The following is a 25,631-nucleotide window of genomic DNA, read 5'->3' as shown; positions in this document are numbered from 1 at the left end:
GACGCTCAGGCAGTGCTTCTCCTTCTTCATGCCCCGTTTGCACTTGCAGCCGTAGAGCTGGCTGGACAGGAGTGTGGTGAGCGTGTTGCGACAGTGGCTCTTAGCGCCCGGGCCCAGCTTGTTGGCGCCGTTGCCAGCGATGCACTGCCGGAGGGTGCGGAATTTGGAACTGCAGCTGGGATCATTGGTGCAGGCTTCCCCGGCCTGGAGGCAGTCGCGAGCTGAGCCGATGGTCATGCCTTCTGGAAAGGAGCAAAGAGAAGGGGAAGAGAGAAATTGAGAGGAATTTCCTGCTCCAGCAGGGGGTTGGACTAGATGACCTCCGAGCTCCCTCCCTGCTCCCTTTTTTCTGATTCTAACTGGATCTGCTTGGAAGGTCCCAGAGATAATCCTCGACTTACGCCCACATTCGTTCGGCGACCACAGCCCGCCAATGACGACCGCCCAAGGGAGACCAGAAACTTCTGCCGCTAAACGAGACAGTGGTTCGGAAAATTTCACCCCATTTTGCAACCTTTCTTGTCCCGGTTCTTAAGCGAGTCACTGCCGTTGTTCAGTTAGCGACGTGGCTGTTAAGCGAATCCGGCTCCCCCCGTGGACCTTTGGGGGTCAGAAGGTCGCAAAAGGGGATCACGTGACCCGACTGTCATAAATGTGACTTGGTTGCCAAGCATCCGAATGCAAATCACGAGACTTTTGGGGACGCTGCAGCCGTCGTAAGTGTGGAAAAGGGTCCCGAGTCGCTTTTTTCCAGTGCCGTTGTAACTTGGGTCACGAAATGAATGGTTGCTGTAAGGCGAGGACTAGCTGTCACAGCGGCACGGAAAAACCTGTCCTCGCTCTTACGACCGACTCAGCCTCCCCAAGGTGACGTGAATCCAAATTTGCCACTTGGTTCAAGAAATTTGACTCTCCCTACCAAATGGAGTATTACATTAGTAAATGACAAGAGGGATGAGAGATTTAAGTAATATAGTATGTTAGGTAAAGGTAAAGGTTCCCCTGCACATGCGTGCTAGTCGTTTCCGACTCTAGGGGCCGGTGCTCATCTCCGTTTCAAAGCCGAAGAGCCAGCGCTTCTCCCAGGACGTCTTCGTGGTCATATGGCCGGCATGACTAGACGCCAAAGGCGCACGGAACGCTGTTACCTTCCCACCGCAGTGGTCCCTATTTTTCTACTTGCATTTTTACGTGCTTTCGAACTGCTAGGTTGGCAGAAGCTGGGATGAGTAACAGGCACTCACTCTGCTACGCGGCACTCGGGATTCGACCCGCCAAACTGCCGAGCTTCTGATCGACAAGCTCAGCGTCCTAACCCACTACAATATATGAAATGTAAAAATATTGGGCCGATGTAACTTTTATAAACATAAGTGAAATATAAGCTGATCAGAAAGGATGTTATAAGATAGATAAGAAGCACAGTATTTTTTATAATACGTGAACTATGAAAATATTGGGAGGATGTAAATGGGAAAAATTTGGATATTTAGATGACTAACATGGAGAAAATCATGACGGATAAGAACGGATCGGATAAAAGGGGAAATTAAGCTTAAACAAAAACCATGAAAACAGGATGCTTGGTGAACCAATGAGAACCAATAATACAAGCCGATAAAAAAAAGAACACGTTATACATAGATGTTATCTCTATCTGTATAAATATGAAAAAAATGTCTACATTTAATCATGTCTATATTGAAAATATTAAGAAGTGTATTTGTTTAAGGTTGAGCAAGGAGAATACCAATGGGAGAAAGGAAGATCAAAGAAATATATTATTAATTCATAGACGAATTAGGGAATTATCAAATTTAATTGTTATTCACTGTTCGTTAATTATTATTGCCTTTCTTTTCTTTTTTCTTTCTCAAATATATAAACCAAGACGCCATGGTTTTACACCAGGCACTGGAGATGGTTAGTGTTAAAAACCAGTAAAATATTTATAAAAATAAAATATATATATATAAAAATCGGCAACTGGCACGTTTTACAACGGTCACAGAGTTTCAGAGTCACGTTGATTTCCCACCTTCCCAACCAGCAGAATAAATGGGGGGGAAGCCGGATTGTAAAAAATAGTGTGTGTGTGTGTGTGTGTGGCGGTGTCATTTAATCGGTGCCTTGCTTAGCAATGGAAATGGCGATCCCAGTTTTGGCCATGTTTGAAAAACCTTGATTGAGAGGCTGAGTAAAATACCTCTACATCCCAGCAATAAAACAACAGGAGATCTCATTACAGCTGCTTCAAAGAATTTTTTTTTTTTTTGCTTTCACGGACTGGCTAATAAGGGATCTATTTCAGATCTCCAGACTGTGAACTCTTATTTTCTGTTCTCTCTTTCCAGCAGAATAAGAGAAGAACAGAATTGGAAGGGACCTTGGAGGTCATCTAGTCCAACCCCCTGCTCAAGCAGGAAACCCTACATCACTTCAGACAAGTGGCTGCCCAGTGTCTTCTTGAAAAACCTCCAGTGTTGGAGCCTCCACAACTTCTGGTGGCGAGCTGTTCCACTGGTTAATTGTTCTCAGTAAATTTCTCTTTAGCTCTAGGTTGCTTCTCTCCTTGATTGTCCCGCCTTCAGGTGCTTTGGGAAATAAGTTGACACCCCCCCTCTTCTTTGTGGCAGCCCCTCAAATATTGTAATAGTGCTATCATGTCCCCCCTGGTCCTTCTCTTCATTAAACTAGACATATCCAATTCCAGCAACCGTTCCTTATATGTTTTATCCTCCATTCCCCTGATCATCTTTGTTGCTCTGCTCTGCACTCTTTCCAGAGTCTCCACATCTTTTTTATATTGTGGCGACCAAAACTGGATCACACACCTTCTAGGTGTCTGACACCTCGTGACCCCATGGACAACGTTCCTCCAGGCCTTCCTGTCCTCTACCCTCTTCTGGAGTCCATTTAAGCTCACGCCTCCTGCTTCAGTGACTCCATCCAGCCACCTCATTCTCTGTCGTCCCCTTCTTCTCTTGCCCTCAACCTTTCCCAGCATGAGGCTCTTCTCCAGTGAGTCCTTCCTTCTCATTAGGTGGCCGAAATATTTGAGTTTTAGCTTCAGGATCTGGCCTTCTAAAGAGCAGTCAGGATTGATCTCCTCTAGGACTGACCGGTTTGATTGCCTTGCAGTCCAAGGGACTCGCAGGAGTCTTCTCCAGCACCAGAGTTCAAAGGCCTCAATTCTTTGGCGCTCAGCCTTTCTTATGGTCCAACTTTCACTGCCATACATTGCAACTGGGAAGACCACGGCCTTCACTATGCGCACTTTTGTTGGCAGGGTGATGTCTCTGCTTTTTAGCGTGCTGTCTAGATTTGCCATGGCTTTCCTCCCCAGGAGCAAGTGTCTTTTAATTTCTTGGCTACAGTCCCCATCTGCGGTGATCTTGGAGCCCAGGAAAATAAAATCTGTCACTACCTCCATTTCTTCCCCATCTATTTGCCAGGAATTGAGAGGGCCGGATGCCATGATCTTGGTTTTCTTAATGTTAAGTTTCAAACATAACTGTATATGCATCATTTATTCCTTGGTGAGATATACAATATTATACATAAGTGCAGAAAGGTGTGCAGAAATTGGGCTCCACAGACTTTTCACAAAGGCCAATGGCCAGAGCTGGTCAGAGCCTGCCAGTTTATGAAACAGCGATGGAGACCCATGGATAAAAAACCCCCACTGCAGCTGAATCCGCTGGATTTGTTGGTGGGATTGGGACTGCAACCATAAAACCACAATTGGCACAACAGTGCACCGACAAAGGAACTCAGCGAATGGCGCCCTTCAAGAAGATCTCTGCTTCAAGAGACGAGCAGCGGGGTGGATATTTACCGCCCTGAGCTCTCGTAGTTTATGTTGGAATTAAATGCTTCAGTAGCTGGAGGGTTGCAAATGACCTCTTCTCTGATTTGTATCATGAGAGAGAGAGAGAGAGGGAGGGAGAAAGAGGCAGAAAGAGTGTGGAAGGAAGGGAGGGAGGGAGGGAGGGAGGGAGGGAGGGAGGGAGGGAGGGAGGGAGGGAGGAAGGAAGTAAGGAAGGAAGGAAGGAAGGAAGGAAGGAAGGAAGGAAGGAAAAAGACAGACAAGAGAGAAAGAAAGAAAGAGAAAGAGAAAAAAGACAGACAGATAAGAAAGAGAGAGAAAGGAAGAACGAATCGAAGGAAGGAAGGAAGCAAAAAAAGACAGACAGAAAAGAGAGAAAGAAAGAAAGAGAAAGAGAAAAAAGACAGACAGATAAGAGAGAGAGAAAGAAAGAACGAATTGAAGGAAGGAAGGAAGGAAAGAAAAAGACAAGAGAGAAAGAAAGAAAGAAAAAGAGAAAAAAGACAGATAAGAAAGAGAGAGAAAGGAAGAACGAATTGAAGGAAGGAAGGAAGCAAAGAAAAAGACAAGAGAGAAAGAAAGAAAGAGAAAGAGAAAAAAGACAGATAAGAAAGAGAGAGAAAGGAAGAACGAATTGAAGGAAGGAAAGAAAAAGACAGACAGACAAAAGAGAAAGAAAGAAAGAGAAAGAGAAAAAAGACAGACAGATAAGAAAGAGAGAGAAAGGAAGAACGAGTCGAAGGAAGGAAGGAAGGAAAGAAGAAAAAGCCAAGAAAGAAAGAAAGAAAGGCAAGAAAGAGAAAGAAAAAGAGAAAAAGACAGGGATAAAAAGAGAAAAGAAGAACAAATGAAAGGAAGGAATACAATGGAATAAATGAATAAATAGGTGGGTGGATGGATGGGTGGGTGGATGGATAGGATAGGTAGGTCGGAAGGAAGGATGGAAGGAATAAATGGATGATAGATGGATGGATGGATAGGGTAGGTAGGTAGGAAGAAAGGAAGGGAGGAAGGAATAAATGGATGGATGAACGGGTGGATGGATGGATAGGGTAGGTAAATAGCAAGGAAGAAAGGAAGGGAGGGAGGGAGGGAGGGAGGGATGAATTAGGGAGGAAGGTGGATAAGAGAAGATAAGTAGATATATAGACAGGCTTGGCGACCGCTTCATACTTATGACGGTTTGCAGTGTCCCAGGTCATGTGATCCCCTTTTGTGACCTTCTGATGACCAAGGTCAAAGGGGAAGCCAGATTCCCTTAACCGCCGCGTGTCTACCTTCACAACGGCAGTGACTCACTTAACAACTGTGAAAGGCCGTAAAACGGGGCAAAACTCACTTAACAAATATTCACCTAACCACAGAAACGTGAAGGCTCAGTCGTCATAAGTCAAGGACTGCCTGCATTAGACTTGTCCGTTGGGTTTGTCTTGCCTAAATGTAGAACCTTATCTTTTTCCCCCCCCCACTGAATTTAATTTTATTAGACGGGCCCCCCCTGTTGAGCGGGGGCTGGACTAGAAGACCTCCAGGGTCCCTTCCAGCTCTATTCTATTCATCTATTCTTATGTTCATTACTCCCCTTTGAATGGAGACCTGTCTTGTTATTAATAACGCCCGCTTGCTCACCCATCACGAGGCTCATCTTGCTAAAGTTCGGACCTGTTGGGGGTGCCAAATAGACACCCCCATTCTCACCCCCCACCCCCGTTGCATCGGCCTGGCAGACGCACAGTTGCGTATGTGAGAAACAATGCCGGAAGATTTACAAAGAGGGAAGGAAAATTGATCAGGAAGTTTTACCGGGAAACCAGGTCCTGTTAAGATCCCCATCGCTTGGTTTTCGAGCTTTCCATCGACTCAGCCTTAAAAGGGAATTATATTTTCTATTACATAATCAATTGGGGTTAATGGACCCTCTTGGGGGGGGGCACAGCTTCTCCTGGTCCTTCCAATTGGCCCATTTCTCTGGAAATTTAGCGCTTAATCAGATAGCAAGAGCTGCAAAGACTTTGGGGAGAATGTCGCCAGGATTTTATCAATCCCAATTATGGACAGGATTCTCCTAATAGTGTATTTTTTTAAGGGCCCTTCCTGCTAATTTTAGCCAATTTCCCAAGGCTGGCTGTGACTGCCTTTGAGACATCTGCCTGCCTGCCTGCCTGCCTGCCTGCCTGCCTGCCTGCCTGCCTATCTATCTATCTATCTATCTATCTATCTATCTATCTATCTATCTATCTATCTATCTATCTATCTATCTATCTATCTATCTATCTATCTATCTATCATCTATCTATCTATCTATCTATCTATCTATCTATCTATCTATCTATCTATCTATCTATCTATCTATCTATCTATCTATCTATCTCTATCACCTATCCATCTATCTATCTATCTATCTATCTATCTATCTATCTATCTATCTATCTATCTATCTATCTATCTATCTATCTATCTATCTATCTATCTATCTATCTATCTATCTATCTATCTATCTATCTATCTATCTATCTATATCATCTATCTATCTATCTATCTATCTATCTATCTATCTATCTATCTATCTATCTATCTATCTATCTATCTATCTATCTATCTATCTATCTATCTATCTATCTATCTATCTATCTAATTTTAGCCAATTTCCCACAGCTTTCGTCTGGCACTGATTGCCTTTGAGACTATCAAGCGATATTTAATGTAACCATCGGAAGGAGAGCCAGTGGATCCTGGAATCTGGCATTCAATATGCTGAATCTCTAGGGAGAAAACAAAGTTCTCACTTAGCGTCCTGTGCGAATCCAGTCTGGGAGATTCATTAAAAGAGTTTCAAAAACACTCCCAAGGGTACAGAAGATGAGAACGGAGCTTCCTTGCCTACACAGGTGGTCCTCGGGTTACGGCCACAATCGAGACCAAAATTTTACATCGCTAAGTGAAACGTCTGTTAAGTGAGTTTTGCCCCATTTCACAACAGTTGTCAAACGACTCATCCCATTTGCTACGTTAGTAACATGGTTGTTAAGTGAATACGGCTTCCCCCATTGACGCTGGGTGACTGACTCGTATTTATGACGGTTCCAGTGTCCCTGGGGGTCACGTGATCCGTTTTGCGACCTTCTGACAATCAAAATCAACGGGAAAGCCAGATTCACTTAAGGACTGCGTTTCTCGCTTAACAACTGCAGTGATTCACTTAGCAACTCTGGCAAGAAAGGTCGTAAAAAAAGGGGCAAAACTCACTTAACAACGGTCTCGCTTAACAACAGAAATGCTGGCCTCCATTGTGCCCGTAAGCTGAGGACCACTTGCATTTTAATAACCAAGTAAAGCACATTATCCGAAATTATATCATCTCTTTCGTTGCAGAAACGCAACAAATCACAACATCCAGCTGCACATTGATTTTTTTTTATTTTTTCAGGAGGGGGCTGCCTGTATTGTTTCTAAATCACACACACACACACACACACACACACACACACACACACACACACGATGTGTTATCCCCAGAGGCACTTTGCTTATTAAACGCTTTGAACTCTCCTTTGCAATTGACCAAGAGCTGGGGGAGGCTACGTGAAAATCTGAAAATCGATGCAAACCATAAACAAGTCAATGAAACAATTAAAAGCCGAGCCGGGCGGCTGATGAACAAACATCACCCCCCCCCCCCCCGGCGAGGGCAGGGGCCGCTGGGCTGGAGAGAGCGGAAGGCGGAGGGGAGGGGGCTTCAGCCCTGCCCCGAGGGGAAAGGAGGGCGGATCCTGGCCCTAGTGGAGACCTGACTAGATTGGGGGGGGGAGGAAGGGCATGTTTCAAAAAGGAGGTACAGAAAAAGGAAATGTTGTGCTATCTATCTATCTATCTATCTATCTATCTATCTATCTATCTATCATTTATCCATCCATATCTATCTATCTCATCTCTCATCTATCTATCTGTCTGTCTGTCTGTCTGTCTGTCTGTCTGTCTATCCATCCATCCATCCATCCATCCGTCTATCTATCTATCTATCTATCTATCTATCTATCTATCTATCTATCTATCTATCTATCTATCTCTATCATCTCTGTCTGTCTGTCTCTCTCTCATGTCTGTCTCTGTCTGTCTGTCGTCTGTCTATCTATCTGTCTATCTATCTATCTATCTATCTATCTATCTATCTATCTATCTATCTATCTATCTATCTATCTATCTATCTATCTATCTCATCTATCTATCTATCTATCTATCTATCTATCTATCTATCTATCTATCTATCTATCTATCTATCTATCTATCTATCTATCTATCTATCTATCTATCTATCATTTATCTATCCATATCTATCTATCTCATCTCTCATCTATCTATCTGTCTGTCTGTCTGTCTGTCTGTCTGTCTGTCTGTCTGTCTGTCTATCCATCCATCCATCCATCCATCCGTCTATCTATCTATCTATCTATCTATCTATCTATCTATCTATCTATCTATCTATCTATCTATCTATCTATCTATCTATCTATCTATCATTTATCCATCCATATCTATCTATCTATCTCATCTATCTATCTATCTATCTATCTATCTATCTATCTATCTATCTATCTATCTATCTATCTATCTATCTATCTATCTATCATTTATCTATCCATATCTATCTATCTCATCTCTCATCTATCTATCTGTCTGTCTATCTGTCTGTCTGTCTGTCTGTCTGTCTGTCTGTCTGTCTGTCTATCCATCCATCCATCCATCCATCCGTCCGTCTATCTATCTATCTATCTATCTATCTATCTATCTATCTATCTATCTATCTATCTATCTATCTATCTATCTATCTATCTATCTATCTATCTATCTATCTATCTATCTATCTATCATCTATCTATCTCATCTCCATTATACTTATCTCTATTATATCTATCAATCCTTCGATCCTTTACTTATTAACTACCTAATTCAAATCCCTTTTCCCCTCTTCTCAGAAGCAACGGATGGAAACTAATCAAGGAGAGAAGCAACCTGTAACTAAGGAGAAACTTCCTGACAGTGAGAACAATTAACCAGTGGAACCACCTGCCTCCAGAAGCCGTTAATGCTCCAACACTGGAAGTTTTTAAGAAGAGACTGAAATGGTATAGGGTTTCCTGCCTGAGCAGGGGGTTGGAATAGATGACCTCCAAGATCCTTCCAATTACGGTATGTTATTCTGCATTCTGAACTGGCTATGTCATCTAATCGAAAAACAGAAGGACTAGGGATGATATGATAGCAGCCTTCCAATATCTCAGGGGTTGCCACAAAGAAGAGGGGGCGGGGGTCCACCTATTCTCCAAAGCACCTGAAGGCGGGACAAGAAGCAACGGATGGAAACTAGTCAAGGAGAGAAGCAACCTAGAACTAAGGAGAAACTTCCTGACAGTCAGAACAATCAACCAGTGGAACAGCTTGCCACCAGAGGTTGTGGGTGCTCCATCACTGGAGACTTTTAAGAAGAGACTGGACAGGCATTTGTCTGAAATGCATGAGGATCTCCTGCTTGAGCAGGGGGTTGGACTAGATGACCTACAAGGTCCCTTCCAATTCTGCTAAAAAGAACATCATGGGAGGGGCTAAGCCGTATCTCTGATACGGCTGTTTTAATAGGACAATTTTTTTCTGCTGGTTCACGATGAGCCATGACAGTTTATTCGTGTTTTCTTTTGCTGATTTATCATTTTTTAATCTACGGCATCTCAGAAGCCTTTTTGGGGCTAACCGACAGAGAAACCCGAAGGAGGGGACAGATAATAAATAAAACAAAATGACATAACGGAGAAAAGGGGTGAGACATCCAACTATGCTATTGTATCAGGCATGACAAATGGATTTTTACCACCCGAAAAGGGAAGAGAAATTGGAAGATGGAGAAGGATTCACCCCGTGTGCTAGGAAAATGGCTATTATTATTATTATTATTATTATTATTATTATTATTATTATTATTATTATTATTATTATTGCAATTAGTAAAAATATGTACAGGCAGTCCTCAACGTACAACGGTTCATTTATTGGCCGTTCGAAGTTACAAGGGCACTGGGGGGAAAAAAAGGGAATTATGTGTGATTACGGGATCAACATTCAGACGCTTGGCAACTGACTCGTATTTATGACGGTTGCAGCATCCCGCTTAACGAATGTGGGGAGAAAAGCTCACTCAGCAAACGTCTCCCTCTTAAGCAACAGAATTTTGGGGCTCCGTTGCGGTCGTACGTCGAGGAACACCTGTGCATATAAGGCAATCATCTTCCAGATGTTTCTCTCATATTAATGACACGGCAGGACAAGAGACCCTTAGAATGAGCCAAAGCCTCGTTCGTTACTGCCCTAGATAATGATCCGAGCTTTTTGCACATCCATTTCATTTTTGGGTGAAATTTCCCGAGGCTAAAATAAAGAAAATAAAGAATAGCAGAGCTTCCGTGAGCACAAATGGACTGGTGTGTTCTCCATTTCATAAATCCAGGGGGTCTTCAAACGTGGCCCTTTTATGACGGGTGGACTTCAACTCCCAGAATTCCTCAGCCAGAGGGTTGAGGAATTCTGGGAGTTGAAGTCCACCAGTCATAAAAGGGCCACGTTTGAAGACCCCTGCATAAATCCCTCCACGTTTGTCGTGGACAAGACGCTGCTTTTACTCTCTCCAATCCTAATGTTGGCTGAGCGTTCTCTTATTTTAGGTTTTTCTTTTTTGAAGAAATCGCTCTGAACTAGCCTGTGAGGAGGTTAGTCATTGGAACTAACTTTGCTCTAATTGAATAGACCAGACTTCCTTAATGCTAGCAACTTTAAGATGGGTGGATTTCAACTCCCAGAATTCCCCAGCCAGCACATGTGAACTTCAACCTCCAGAATTCCCCAGCAGCCTTAGGAAATCAACTCCCAGAATTTCTCAGCCAATTATGTGTGTCTTTCAAGTCCCGGAATTCCCCAGCCAGTATGTGTGAACTTCAACTCCCAGAATTCCCCAGCCAGCATGTGTGAACTTCAACTCCCAGAATTCCCCAGCCAGCACATGTGAACTTCAACCTCCAGAATTCCCCAGCAGCCTTAGGAAATCAACTCCCAGAATTTCTCAGCCAATATGTGTGTCTTTCAAGTCCCGGAATTCCCCAGCCAGCATGTATGAACTTCAACTCCCAGAATTCCCCAGCCAGCATGTTTGGACTTCAACTCCCAGAATTCTCCAGCCAGCATGTTTGGACTTCAGTTCCCAGAATTCCCCAGCCAGCATGTGTGAACTTCAACTCCCAGAATTCCCAGCCAGCATGTGCAGACTGAATGCTGGCTGGAGAATTCTCAGACTTGAATTCTCAGATTTCAAAGTTGCTGAGACTGAAAAACATTGGACTTATCCATGCTAAAGATAAAAAGCCTTATTTTTGAAAGGCTGGTTCATTGAATTTTGGAGCCCCTACTGGCTTCTTTCCAGTTTAATCCTATTATTTATTCTGCTTTTTTTTGTGTTTGGGAATGTCTCCCCGGTCAAGGGGAATTGCCTGGGAGTGAGTGACATTTTGGGGCTGGTGATTTGGCTGGCATTGTTCAGTGGACCCATCTGTCGAAGATTTTGGTCACCATATCACAGAAAAGATGCTGAGAGTTTTGAAAAAAATCAGAGCAGGGCAACTAAGATGATCCAAGGCCTGGAGGCTAAAACCTACGAAGAACGGCTGCGGGATTTGGGTTTGGTTGGTCTAAAGAAAAGAAGAAATAGGGGAGACACGATAGCAGCGTTCCAGTATTTGGGGGGCTGCCACAAAGAAGAGGGGGTGACGTTATTCTCCAAAGCACCAGAGGGAAGGACGAGAAACAATGGTTGGAAACTGAACAAAGAGAGAAGCAACCTGGAATTAAGGAGAAACTTCCTGACAGTGAGAACAATCAACCAGTGGAACAGCTGGCCACCAGAAATCGTGGGCGCTCCATCACTGCAGGTGTTTAAGAAGAGACTGGACATTCACCTGTCTGAGATGGTATAGATTCTCCTGCTTAAGCGGAGGGCTGGACTAGAAGACCTCCAAGGTCCCTTCCAGATTCTATTCTATTCTATTCTATTCTATTCTATTCTATTCTATTCTATTCTATTCTATTCTATTCTATTCTATTCTATTCTATTCTATTCTATTCTATTCTATTCTATTCTATTCTATTCCTCTCTATCCCATCCCATCCCATCCCATCCCATCCCATCCCATCCTATTAATTCTATTCTATTCTATTCTATTCTATTCTATTCTATTCTATTCTATTCTATTCTATTCTATTCTATTCTATTCTATTCTATTCTATTCCTCTCTATCACATCCCATCCCATCCCATCCCATCCCATCCCATCCCATCCCATCCCATCCTATTAATTCTATTCTATTCTATTCTATTCTATTCTATTCTATTCTATTCTATTCTATTCTATTCTATTCTATTCTATTCTATTCTATTCTATTCTATTCTATTCTATTCTATTCTATTCTATTCCTCTCTATCCCATCCCATCCCATCCCATCCCATCCTATTAATTCTATTCTATTCTATTCTATTCTATTCTATTCTATTCTATTCTATTCTATTCTATTCTATTCTATTCTATTCTATTCTATTCTATTCTATTCTATTCTATTCTATTCTATTCTATTCTATTCTATTCTATTCTATTCTATTCTATTCCATTCCATTGCATCCCATCCCATCCCATCCCATCCTATTAATTCTATTCTATTCTATTCTATTCTATTCTATTCTATTCTATTCTATTCTATTCTATTCTATTCTATTCTATTCTATTCTATTCTATTCTATTCTATTCTATTCCACTCTATCCCATCCCATCCCATCCCATCCCATCCCATCCCATCCCATCCCATCCCATCCTATTAATTCTATTCTATTCTATTCTATTCTATTCTATTCTATTCTATTCTATTCTATTCTATTCTATTCTATTCTATTCTATTCTATTCTATTCTATTCTATTCTATTCTATTCTATTCTATTCTACTCTACTCTACTCTACTCCACTTCACTTATTTTTTCTATTCTATTCTATTCTATTTCTACTCTGCCCTGCTCTGCTCTATTCACTTCTGGTTTAGACTTAGGATGTTGTCTAAAGCCAGTCACCAAAGATGGTCTAGGACAGCTCACCACGGCAAGCTCGTGGTGCGACAACACATCGCAGGACAATTCAATGCTGTACACGTAGTCCATGACTTACCACCACAACGGAGCGCCAAATTTCTTTTGCTAAGGGAGACATTTGTTAGGTGAGCTTTGCCTCGTTTTATGACCTTCCTTGCGATGGTTGTTGAGTGAATCACTGCAGTTGTTAAATGAGTAACCCGGTCGTTAAGCGAATCTGGCCTCTCCCATGGACTTCGCTCGCCAGGAGGTCGCCAAAGGGGATCACGTGATTCTGAGACGCTGCAGCCGTCATAAATACGAGTCAGTGGCCAAGCGTCCGAATCTTTATCGCGTGACCAGGGGGTTGCTGCGACAGTCGTAAGGGTGAAAAACGGCCACAAGTCTCTCTTTTCAATGCCGTTGTACCTTCGGACGGTCACTAGATGAAACGTTGTAAGTTCAGGACTACCCCTATGAATGGTTTCATTCCGTTACGGTTATTATTGGTGACCACAATTTCATTGAAACTGTTGTTAAAATTGTTGTGTTTCTGGATTGATTTTCTTTATTATTATTTTATTATTACTGGCCACAGTGCTGTTGAGATGAATTTAACTTGGTCACTTGTGGAATTGTAAGAGAGAGGGAAGGGACCTCAGAGGCCATGGACTCCTACACACACACACACACGCACCCCTTCCAGGGCCTGACCCCCTCCAGCTGTTCGGTCTCAGCCTACGTACGTCCTTGTTACTTCACAAGGCAACCCCTTTTTTAACAGTAGACTGGAAAAAGAAACCCTTTTTTATTTGAGTTACAGACCTTGTCCACAAACAAAACGGAGCCAAAACAGGAAATAACTCACTAGTAAAATAAACAGACCATCATCTCTGGACACAGAAATTCTTTGCAAACGGTTGCCTCCAGCAACCAGCCCTGCCCACACATTCCCTTTTTTGTTACGCAGCCCCCAAGGCGTGGCTTCCCACTGCTTTCTCCTTCTGCCCTGGAGTCGCCCCATTGCCTCCCTCTGACCTACTCGTGTGACCTGTCTGCGTTTTACTACGTGCATCTCTGAGGTCTTCCAGCTGTGCTGCCTCCGAGTCCGACTCAGCCTCCCAGCCCAGCTGGCTTTCAGCTTGACCACGAGGGGAGGGGCCAGGTTCTTCCTCACTTTGTAAGTCTGGTAACTCATCAGAGCCTTCCTCCAACTCTGATGGCTCCCCAGGCCTCCTCCTCCTCCTCCTCCTCTGATTCCCCGGACTCAGCTGCCAGGATCACAGGCTGGCACGGAATCACAACACCGGCTGACCGTTCGGCCTCTGATGAAGACTCACCAGGAAGCAATGCTCAGCTCATTCAGCCTCCCGAAATGGCTTTTTAATCACCACTCAGCAAACAGGCATTTAGCAGAAATGGTCATTAAAGGATCCAGGGTCCTTAGATGGAAGAAAGCCGGGGGAGAGGGGGCAAACACTACGAGAGCCGAGCTTTTGATGTGTTCAGAGGAAGATGGTGAGGAGGAGGAAGAGGAGGAGGAGAAAGAGGAGGAGGAGGAACAAAAAAGGCTAGATAGTGGATGTGGCAATACCTGGACAGAGCAGAATAGAAGATGCATCCTATTGTTATTAATAATAATGAGGAGGGAGTCAAGCTATTCTCCAAAGCACCTGAAGGCAAGACAAGGAGCAATGGATGGAAACTAACCAAAGAGAGAAGCAACCTAGAACTAAGGAGAAACTTCCTGACAGTTAGAACAATTAATCAGTGGAACAACCTTCCTCCAGAAACGGTGAGCGCTCCAACACTGGAAGTTTTTATGAAGAGACTGGACAGCCATTTGTCTGAAATGATATAGGGTTTCCTGCCTGAGCAGGGGGTTGGACTAGATGACCTCCAGGATCCCTTTCTTCTTCTTCTTCTTCTTCTTCTTCTTCTTCTTCTTCTTCTTCTTCTTCTTCTTCTTCTTCTTCTTCTTCTTCTTCTTCTTCTTCTTCTTCTTCTTCTTATTATTATTATTATTATTATTATTATTATTATTATTATTATTATTATTATTATTATTATTATTATTATTATTCATCACACAGTCAGCCAGATGTTCAGACTGGATTTGTCATTTTTGTCTACCTATCGAGTCCTTACCAAGGACCTGGGATAGGCAGATGTGGATGTTCGATAGTGTTACAGATATCGTCGCAGAATGGAAGCAGTTCCTAATAAGGTCGCCTTTTGCAATTGACTGATGTCGAATTTGTCAATGCCGACGGTGTCCAAGTGACGCTCCAGTTGTTTTGGGATTGCACCCAAGGTGATTATTATTATTATTATTATTATTATTATTATTATTATTATTATTATTATTATTACCATCATCATCATTATTACAAATAACCAAAGGCATGTCTTCCTCCCCCTACACAACTGTGTGTGGTGGGTTGGGCTGAGAGAGTGGGACTGACTGAAAGAAACCTAGTCAACTTTCATGCCTGGGGTGGGACTAGAACTCACCGTCTCCTGGTGACTGGCCCCAAATCACCCAGCTAGTTTTCATGCCTAAGGCAGGAATAGAATAGAATAGAGCTGGAAGGGAACTTGGAGGTCTTCTAGTCCAGCCCCCTGCCGAAGTAGGAGAACCTCTGCCATCTCAGACAAGTGACTGTCTAACCTCTCCTTGAAAACCTGCAGAGATGGAGTGCCCACGACTTCTGGAGGCAAGTAGTTCCACTGGCAAAACGCCCAAAGTAATGCAGCTGGTTTTCATGCCTGAGGCAGTACTAGAACTCACGGTCACCTGCTTTTCTAGCCTGGTGCCTCAACCTCTAGAAGTCTTAACCCCCTTAACAAACTATGCATTCTACCCTCCTGGCGACATTGCTAGACCACCCCTGCCTCGCCATAACGGAGGCAAAGGTTGACTTCAATTCAAACAAGTTGTCAAAGGAGAAACCACGCACCTTAGCTGATGCTATAAAACAGGCTCAAGAACAAACATTGATGCGAGCGAAAACATTAGGGACTTAATGTTCAGGAAACCAACCGTGAATAATGAAAGAACGTAGTAAAAAAAAACAACAACATGAACGGAATGCTGGGTAGGGAAGGAATCATTATGGGGTCAATGTCTACAAAAGATCGAAGGGAAACGCGGATAAAGGTCCAACTCGGCCGTGGTTTATATCTGGAACGTTAAAAAAACAAAGAAAAGAAACAGAAGGCTCCATTTTGCCTGCTCCAGAGGAAGCTGGCAAACCGAGGCGATCAAGGCCGACATTGAAGAGTTGTTAATCGATTTAAAGTTAATTGCTTTGTGCAAAGAAGCAGAAGAGACACTAGATCAGAGGTCCCGCCGTGGCCCACTACCGGGCCGTGGCATCCATTGGGCTGTGGTACTAGTTGGGCAGCGCACACGCGTGTGAGCACGTGCTCACTCCCCCCTCGGGCCACCGTTGCGACAAATGTTGCACGGGGCAGCGGCACCGCCGCTAGTATCACGCAGGCGGTGGGGCTGTCGTGAATCTTGCCTGGACGGCGGCAGTGTCACGAGCGGGCCGTGGCGCGAACCTCACGCGGGGCCGCAGCGCAATCCTTGAGTTGGCGGTAGCATTGCTGCCAGCCTGGCGGCGGTGGCACCACACCCCTCACACACACACATGCCCGGTGTCGCGGAAAGCCTCGTGCGGATGCTTGCGGCCTCTTTGTGCGCACCCGTGCACCCGTGGCCACGTTCATGTTTGCACGTATGCGTGTCAGGAGCCTGCCCCTCCCTTTCCCACCGGGCCGCTGACCCCAAAAGACCTCTGCAATTGATCGGCCCTATCGGTCCAGTGCAAAAAGAGTGCAAAAACTGGCTACAAATGGCGACACAACACAGCCGCCAAAACGATTCGCTGGGACACTTGTACAAATGTGCTGGCAATGAAAAATAGGTGGGAACATATAACTGAGTTATTGTGAGGTTGTTGGTTTTTTTTTGTTTTTTTTAAAGAGAGACCCGGTAAAGTCTCGGCTTGTACCGTGGTTAAAGAGAAGAAAGCGTAGACAATTGAATCAGAACAGAGCTGGGCCTTGGAGGTCTTCTAGTCCACCCCCCCGCCCGAGCAGAAGAGCCGATACCATTTTAGTCGAGTGACTGTCCAGCTTCTTCTTAAAAAACCTCCAAGGACGGAGCACCCGCAACTTCTGGTGGCAAGCAGTTCCACTGGTTAATCGGGAGGAGAGGGAGGGGGCTTCGTGGTATCCGAAGCAGAACACCCAGATTCAGCCACAGTGTCGTTCCACACAGGGTTAACCTTGTGAACTCTCAAGCTTCCCTCTTTCCCTTGTGTATTCAAGGTGGACAGGGATTCATATTTTGACGTTATTGACCTGCAAGGCTGTGGGTTGGTACGTAGGTTGCGTAGGGCACATTTCAATGTGCGTCGTGCATGTGTACCCTTTGAGGTAAGGTAAAGGTAAAGGTTCCCCCGCACACACGTGCTAGTTGTTTCCGACTCTAGGGGCCGGTGCTCATCTCCGTTTCAAAGCCGAAGAGCCGGCGCTTGTCCGAGGACGTCTCCGTGGTCATGTGGCCGGCATGACTAGACGCCAAAGGCGCACGGAACGCTGTTACCTTCCCACCGGAGCGGTCCCTATTTTTCTACTTGCATTTTGACGTGCTTTCGAACTGCTAGGTTGGCAGAAGCTGGGATGAGTAACAGGTGCTCACTCTGCTACATGGCACTCGGGATTCGACCCGCCAAACTGCCGACCATCTGATCGAACAGCTCAGCGTCCTAACCCACTGAGCCACCGCGTCCCTTTGAGAGCAGGCCGCTAAATTTCATTTTGGGTGTGCGCCGTTGTGCCCACAGTCCCCCCCCCAAAAAGGACAATAAAGTTTAGCTACCTGCTGCGTGAGACCTAGGAGAGGGTTAACCTCCAGATGTGGGGTCCAGTAAGAACTTGAGAGAAAGAGAAACCACCAGCTGGATCAAGGGTCTTCAGACGTTAGGGGCTGATGTCTCCTCTTCCCGTTTGAGGTTCTGTTCAGAAGAATCCATGGAGGGTCAAAAGGGGTCTCGTATCTCGCCTGCCCCAGCCATTCTCACGAAGAGGCCTCCTCCAGAGTGATGAACATCTCTCTACTTCTGGCTGGCTGCTCTGAGGTCTTCCACGCTGAGCTTCCTCAAGTCGTTGGAGCTCTTGGACATTGTTCTCTCTCTCAGGCTGCCCCATCCGTCCATCCCTCCTTGGCTGGGCCTTGAATCGTTCAGACAACGGGTTGGTCGGGGCCCGAAGCTGAGAAGAAAGGATCTAGTCAGACTAAAAAAAGCTAGAACTGGCTTTTCATGACCTACTCAGAAGACAAGGCGGACTTTTGATCTTCTCCCTGGATTCTGACCTCCTCTGATGATTGCTGCAAAAGGTCCCCTCTGTCCTAACCCTAAGGGGGAACCTCCCTCTCTTCTTCGGACGAAATGAAAACCTCCCATTCTTCCTGGGCAACACCCCCCAAATCAGGGGTCATTTGAGTAGAATTAGAGTAGAGTAGAGTAGAGTAGAGTAGAACAAAATAGAACAGAATAGAAAATGGAATAGAATAGAATAGAATTTTAATAGGAGTAGAGTAGAGTAGAACAGAACAGAATAGAACAGAATAGAATAGAAAATGGAACAGAACAGAACAGAACAGAAATGAATAGAATAGAATAGAATAGAATAGAATAGAATAGAATAGAATAGAATAGAATAGAATAGAATAGAATAGAATAGAATAGAATAGAATAGAATAGAATAGAATAGAATAGATTCTGGTAGGGACCTTGGAGGTCTTCTAGTCCAGCCCCCTGCCCAAGCAGGAGACCCTACACCATTTCAAAAAAGTGACTGTCCACTCTCTTCTTAAAAACTTCCAGTGATGGATCACACACAACTTCTGGTGGCAAGCAAGCTATTCCACTGGTTTACTGTCCTCACTGTTAGGAAGTTTCTCCTTAATTCCAGGTTGCTTCTCTCCTTGATCAGCTTCCAACCATCGTTTCTCCTCCTTCCCTCTGGTGCTTTGAAGAATAATTTGACCCCCTCTTCTTTGTGGCAGCCCCTCAAATACTGGAATACTACTATCATGTCTCCCCTATTTCTTCTTTTCTTTAGACTGGCCAAACCCAAGTCCCGCAGCCGTTCTTCGTGTGTTTTAGTCTCCAGGCCTTGGATCCTCTTAGCTGCTCTTCTCTGCACTTTTCCCAAACTCTCAACCTCTTTTTTGTGACATGGTGACCCAAACTGGCTGCGGTACTCCAGGTGTGGCCTCAGTAGGTTTTTATTTTAAAGCGGTACTGATCACTTTGCGTGATCTTGATTCTAGGCCTCTGTTTATACAACCCAGGATTGCGTTAGCCTTTTTGGCTGCTGCCGCACACGGCTGGCTCAGGGTCAAGTGACAAGGTCCCTCTCACCATTGCTGCTTTTTTAAAGCCAGGTCTCGCCCAGCCGGTATTCGTGCCTTTGGTTTTTTCCCGGCCTAAATGTAAAATTTTTGCTTTCCTCCACATGCTGAGGTAGTAGCCCCCTTCCTTTCTCCACCAAGGCAAGGGTGGACCGAACGGGAGGAGTAAAAACGCAAGCCAGACCCCGAGAAATTGGACACAGCAGAAGAGGAGCAGCTACCTCTGGCTTGTTTGCACCTCCGCTCCTTTGTGTAAATACTGAAAATTAGGCTTCTCCTCTCATTAACGTCTTATTTTGCACGGTGCTGGAGATGAATCATCGGATGCAAATGGGAGAGAGAGAGAGAGAGAGAGAGAGAGAGAGAAAGATTTTCATTAAGCTAGCTTCTCCTGCAGTGCTTTCACAGCTTTTATTAACAGCAATTTAACCCATGTGTGACGCCGATGTGGGTTTTAAGACTCGATAAAGTCTCCCAAACCTTAATCCAACTGGCCTTCATCGGTTCTAGAGTGCTAATATCCCACGCAGAAACATGACGCACAAAAGCCGGCTGGGTGACTTTGAGCCAATCACCAGGAGACGGTGAGTTCTAGTCCTCCCCTTAGGCACACTGGGTGACTTTGAGACGGTCACCAGGAGACGGTGAGTTCTAGTCCACTGACAGGGAGTTGAAGTCCACCCATCTTCAAGTTGCCTTGGCTGGCTGGGGGATTCTGGGAGTTGAAGTCCACCAATCTTTAGGTTACCTTGGCTGACTCAGGAATTCTGGGAGCTGAAGTCCACCCATCTTCAAGTTGCCTTGGCTGGCTGGGGGATTCTGGGAGTTGAAGTCCACCCATCTTCAAGTTACCTTGGCTGGCTGGGGGATTCTGGGAGTTGAAGTCCACCAATCTTCAAGTTGCCTTGGCTGGCTGGGGGATTCTGGGAGTTGAAGTCCACCCATCTTCAAGTTGCCTCGGCTGGCTGGGGAATTCTGGGAGCTGAAGTCCACCCATCTTCAACTTGTCTTGGCTGACTCGGGAATTCTGGGAGTTGAAGTCTACCCATCTTCAACTTGCCTTGGCTGACTCGGGAATTCTGGGAGTTGAAGTCCACCCATTTTCCAGTTGCCTTGGCTGGCTGGGGGATTCTGGGAGTTGAAGTCCAGCTGTCTTTGAGTTGCCGAGGTTGAGAAGCCCTGTCCTGTAGCTTCTTTCAGAGTGATAGGTGGGGCACCGTTTGGTTTGATTCAATCTGGCTCCTTTTTATTTTTTTGATCACCCTGCCAACACCTGATCATTTTACAGATTTTCTCTGACGTTTTAAAAAAAGAAAGAAAGAAAAAAAAACCAACAACATCCCACCTTTCTGACAGCTTTTCAAAGAATCTCCGGAAACGGCCTTGAATTTGGTCCCCGGTTGCACATCCCTGATCAAAGGGACCCGATGCAGAAATTGCAGAAAAAGCGAATAAAAATGAACAGTTGGATGGAATGAGCATCCAAGGCTGGGACTGTTTCGGTAAAAAAAATAAAATCTAGCCAGCGGGGAAATGTTAACTTTGCTCGGACGGGGAAAAAAAAACAACCTCAAGGATCAGAAACGATTTTGAGAAAGAACAAATTCCTTCGTAAGCAGGAAGGAAGGCGGGGAAGGAAATTAACCGCCAAAACACGGAGTCCTCAACTCACGACCGCCTTTGAGCCCAACGCCTCTGTTGCTAAGTGAGTTTTGCCCCATCTTTACGACCTTTCTCACCACAGCTCTTAAGGGCTTCCCTGCGGTTTTATTTATTTACATCCTGCCCTTGTTGTTTTCAACAAAGAACTCAAGGCGGAGAGCGACACCAACACATTTTCCTCCGGCTAATTGCCCCATAAAAACAACCCTGTGAGGTGGGCTGGGCTGAGAGTGCCTGGCCCAGAATCACCCAGCTGGCTTCCATGCCTAAGGCGGGATTAGAACTCACCGTCTCCTGGCAATTGGCCCAAAGTCACCCAGCCAATTTTATGCCTAAGGCGGGACTAGAACTCACCGTCTCCAGGTGATTGGCCCAAAGTCACCCAGCTGGCTTTCGTGCCTAAGGCGGGACTAGAATTCACCGTCTCCTGGTGATTGGCCCAAAGTCACCCAGCCAATTTTATGCCTAAGGCGGGACTAGAACTCACCGTCTCCTGGCAATTGGCCCAAAGTCACCCAGCCAATTTTATGCCTAAGGCGGGACTAGAACTCACCGTCTCCTGGTGATTGGCACAAAGTCACCCAGCTGGCTTCCATGCCTAAGGCAGGACTAGAACTCACCATCTCCTGGCGATTGGCCCAAAGTCACCCAGCCAATTTTATGCCTAAGGCGGGACTAGAACTCACCATCTCCTGGCAATTGGCCCAAAGTCACCCAGCCAATTTTATGCCTAAGGCGGAACTAGAACTCACCATCTTCTGATAACTGGCCCAAAGTCACCCACCCGCCTTTCATGCCTAAGGCGGGACTAGAACTCACCATCTCCTGGGGATTGGGCCAAAGTCACCCAGCCTGCTCTCATGCCTTAAGGCAGTACTAGAATTCACCGTCTCCCGCTTCCTACCTTACCGCCTTAACCTCTAGACCAAATTGACCGCTTTATTATCCTAAGTTCTAGTATTTTTCTACAGCTGCCGTTTGGTTAATCTTCTTCTCCCTTTTAAAGGAGGAGGCTTTGGAGATTTAGCAGATTTGCGCGGAGGTTAACTGAGGCAGAAGCTGTTGGAAGTGGGAAGAGTGTTAATTGCTGTGCAGGCTTCAAAACAATTTGCACCTCGTTGTTGAGTCCCTCTGTGCACCCCACTCTTCCTCACATCAGTTGTGCTTTACAGCCTGTACAGTTTTCATATTGTGTCTGCTCTTTTCAAAAGCAAAACGCTCAAAGAGAAGAAGAGTGAGAATTACCCTGTAGAAATCTGACTTTTTTTTTAATTGGACTATGAGGGTTTTTTTTTTACCTGTTTAAGGCCTCTTCAAAAGCTAAGAGGCTACTCACAGACGTCAGCACACTTAGCTTGGATCAACTTTCTGCAAGTACCACCCAGCGGTCAACCGGCTAGCTAAAGGGAGGTAGCCCTCGTTTAGGGACTGTTTGCAGTTACAGTGATGGGGAAAAAGGAATTTTGCAACCAATCCTTGCATTTCCAACCTTCAGGGGGCTGTAAAGCCAAGGGGAGCTGAAGTCCGATCAGAAACACAATTGAGGGGTCCCTGCTGCTCTCTGAGCTGGGTGGTTCTCTTGCGGATGTTTCATGACCCAACTAGGGAACATCATCAGTGCTAGAAGGGAGGGGGGTTTGCAGAGGAGGAGGAGGAGGAGGAGGAGGTCCCTGGTGCTTTCTGAGCTTGGTTGTTTTTTTCTGCAGACGTTTCATGACCCAACTAGGTAACGTCATCAGTGTAAATCAGCACTGATAACCATCCCATCAGCAGAAGCACATCATCATCAGTAGAACTGATGATGTTACCTAGTTGGGTCATGAAACATCTGCAAGAAAACCACCCAGCCCAGAGAGCACCGAGGACCCCACAGTCCTCCTCATCCTCCTCCTCCCTGCAAACCCCCCTCCCTTCTAGCACTGATGACGTTCCCTAGTTGGGTCATGAAATGTCTGCAAGAAAACCACCCAGTTCAGAGAGCATCAAGGACCCCCACAGTCCTCCTCCTCCTCCTCCTCCTCCTCGCACTGATGATGTTACCTAGTTGGGTCATGAAATGTCTGCAAGAAAACCACCCAGCTCAGAGAGCACCAAGGACCCCACAGTCCTCCTCCTCCTCCTCCTCCTCCTCCTCCTCCTCCTCCTCCTCCTCTCCACTCCATTCTAGCACTGATGACGTTCCCTAGTTGGGTCATGAAACGTCTGCAAGAAAACCACCCAGTTCAGAGAGCATCAAGGACCCCACAGTCCTCCTCCTCCTCCTCCTCCTCCTCTCCACTCCATTCTAGCACTGATGACGTTCCCTAGTTTGGTCATGAAACGTCTGCAAGAAAACCACCCAGCTCAGAGAGCCCCAAGGACCCCACAGTCTTCCTCCTCCTCCTCCTCCTCCTCCTCCTCCTCCTCCTCCTCCTCCTCCTCTCCACTCCATTCTAGCACTGATGACGTTCCCTAGTTGGGTCATGAAACGTCTGCAAGAAAACCACCCAGCTCAGAGAGCACCAAGGACCCCACAGCCCTTCCTCCTCCTCATCCTCCTCCTCCTCTCTGCAAGCTCTTCTCCCTTCTAGCACTGATGATGTTCCCTAGTTGGGTCATGAAACGTCTGCAAGAAAACCACCCAGCTCAGAGAGCCCCAAGGACCCCATAGTCTTCCTCCTCCTCCTCCTCCTCCTTTCCACTCCCTTCTAGCACTGATGACGTTCCCTAGTTGGGTCATGAAACGTCTGCAAGAAAACCACCCAGCTCAGAGAGCACCAAGGACCCCACAGTCCTCCTCCTCCTCCTCCTCCTCCTCCTCCTTTCCACTCCCTTCTAGCACTGATGACGTTCCCTAGTTGGGTCATGAAACGTCTGCAAGAAAACCACCCAGCTCAGAGAGCCCCAAGGACCCCTCCTTTCAATCCTGAGCTGCAAATATTCTCCTTTGTCAGAAACACCATTTGTGGTTTCCGCTAAGCAATCCATGGCTTGGCTTCAGGACCAAGTTGTCGGTGCCAAGCCAATTCTGTCCTTAAACGAGGTCCTCCTGTAAAGTGAGCAGGATTTAATTTAATTTAATTTAATGATGGGACTTGTATGCCGCCCTATCTCCCGAAGGACTCAGGGCGGCTGACAACAATAAAACAAAAACAATGAATACAAATACTAAAAGAGATTAAATTTTACAAAGCCCCACTAAAAACCAATAAAAAAATTAAAACAATATTAAAAAAAACCCGTCCTCAGTCCAGGTTGGCCAGTTGGAAAAGGTACGTCTTTAGGTCGCGACGAAAGGACCGGAGATCTGGGGACATCTGAAGTTCTCGGGGGAGCTGATTCCAAAGGGCAGGCGCCCCGACAGAGAAGGCCCTCCCCCTGGGGGTCACCAGCCGACATTGTCTGGCCGACGGCACCCTGAGGAGACCCTCTCTGTGTGAGCGCACCGGGCGATGGGAAGTCGTTCCTGGCAGCAGACGGTCCTGCAAATATCCCAGGCGTAAGCCATGTAGCCATTTGCTACGAACTACACATTATAGCATCGTATCGAGGGCGATAGAATTCTGCAGCCTTGGAAAGAAGAAAGACGCCCTCCGCGGAATTGTCTCCTTATTCAGATCAAAAACCAAAACTGTGTGTTTTTTTTTAAAAAAATAGTGATATTTTTATTGGCGGTGAAGTGTCGGAAGGAAGTTTGAGGCAAGGGGGACTGTGTGGTGAATAAGGAGGACGACACCAGACCAACAGTCAAACAGTAAACAATGCTTCAATCAAGGAACTACCAACTCAGACAATCAGGCAGTAAACAACAGCCTCATCAAGGAAGTACCAAGAACAAAACAAGTCCAATCGACACAGACATAGCAAACCACTTGTAAATAAACAGGGAGGAAATCCCCTCCCTTCTAGCACTGATGACGTTCCCTAGTTGGGTGATGAAGCGTCTGCAAGGAAACCACCCAGCTCAGAGAACACCAAGGACCCCACAGTCGTTTTCCTCCTCCTCCTCCTCCTCCTCCTCCTCCTCCTCCTCCCTAACCCCACGCCCTTCTAGCAATGATGATGTTCCCTAGTTGGGTCATGAAACGTCTGCAAGAAAACCACCCAGCTCAGAGAGCACCAGGGACCCCACAGTTCTCTTCCTTCTCCTCCCTACAATCCATTCCCTTCCATTACTGATGATGTTACCTAGTTGGGTCATGAAACGTCTGCAAGAAAAACCACCCAGCTCAGAGAGCACCAAAGACCCAACAGTTCTCCACCACCTCCTCCTCCTCCTCCTCCTCCTCCTCCTCCTCCTCCTCCTCCTCTTCTCTGCAAACCCTACTCCATTCCAATACTGATGATATTACCTAGTTGGGTAATGAAATGTCTGCAAGAAAACAAGCAAGCTTAAAGAACACCAAGGACCTTGCAATTTAACCCAGAAATACAAATGTTCTCTTCTAAAAGACAAATAGGAAGGAAGGAATAGGAAGGAGGGAAGAAAGGAAGGAAGAGAGAGAGAGAGAGAGGCAAAAAAGAAAAGGAGAAGGGTAAAGAAGGAAGGAAGGAAGTAATAGGAAGGAGGGAAGGAAGAAAGAA

At 45.6% G+C, this 25,631-nt stretch overlaps 1 protein-coding gene across 1 annotated transcript in view; it reads right to left on the bottom strand.

The window, feature by feature from the left end:
- The window catches only part of GFRA4 (GDNF family receptor alpha 4), a gene marked incomplete at both ends in the record, with an annotated part of 109,438 nt that overhangs the window by 51,949 nt on the left and 31,858 nt on the right, over positions 1-25,631 (bottom strand). Inside the window, one exon of the mRNA XM_081333307.1 lies at positions 1-242. This exon is cut by the window's left edge and continues 31 nt beyond it. Coding sequence (XP_081189433.1) covers positions 1-242 — 242 coding nt within the window. The remainder of the gene's footprint in view (positions 243-25,631) is intronic.

This window comes from Vipera berus (genome assembly GCF_964194415.1).
Source record: "Vipera berus genome assembly, chromosome: 7".
Taxonomy (NCBI): domain Eukaryota; kingdom Metazoa; phylum Chordata; class Lepidosauria; order Squamata; family Viperidae; genus Vipera; species Vipera berus.
The sequence above is the reverse complement of the archived record's forward strand: the minus strand, read 5'-3'. Positions and strand labels throughout refer to the sequence as shown.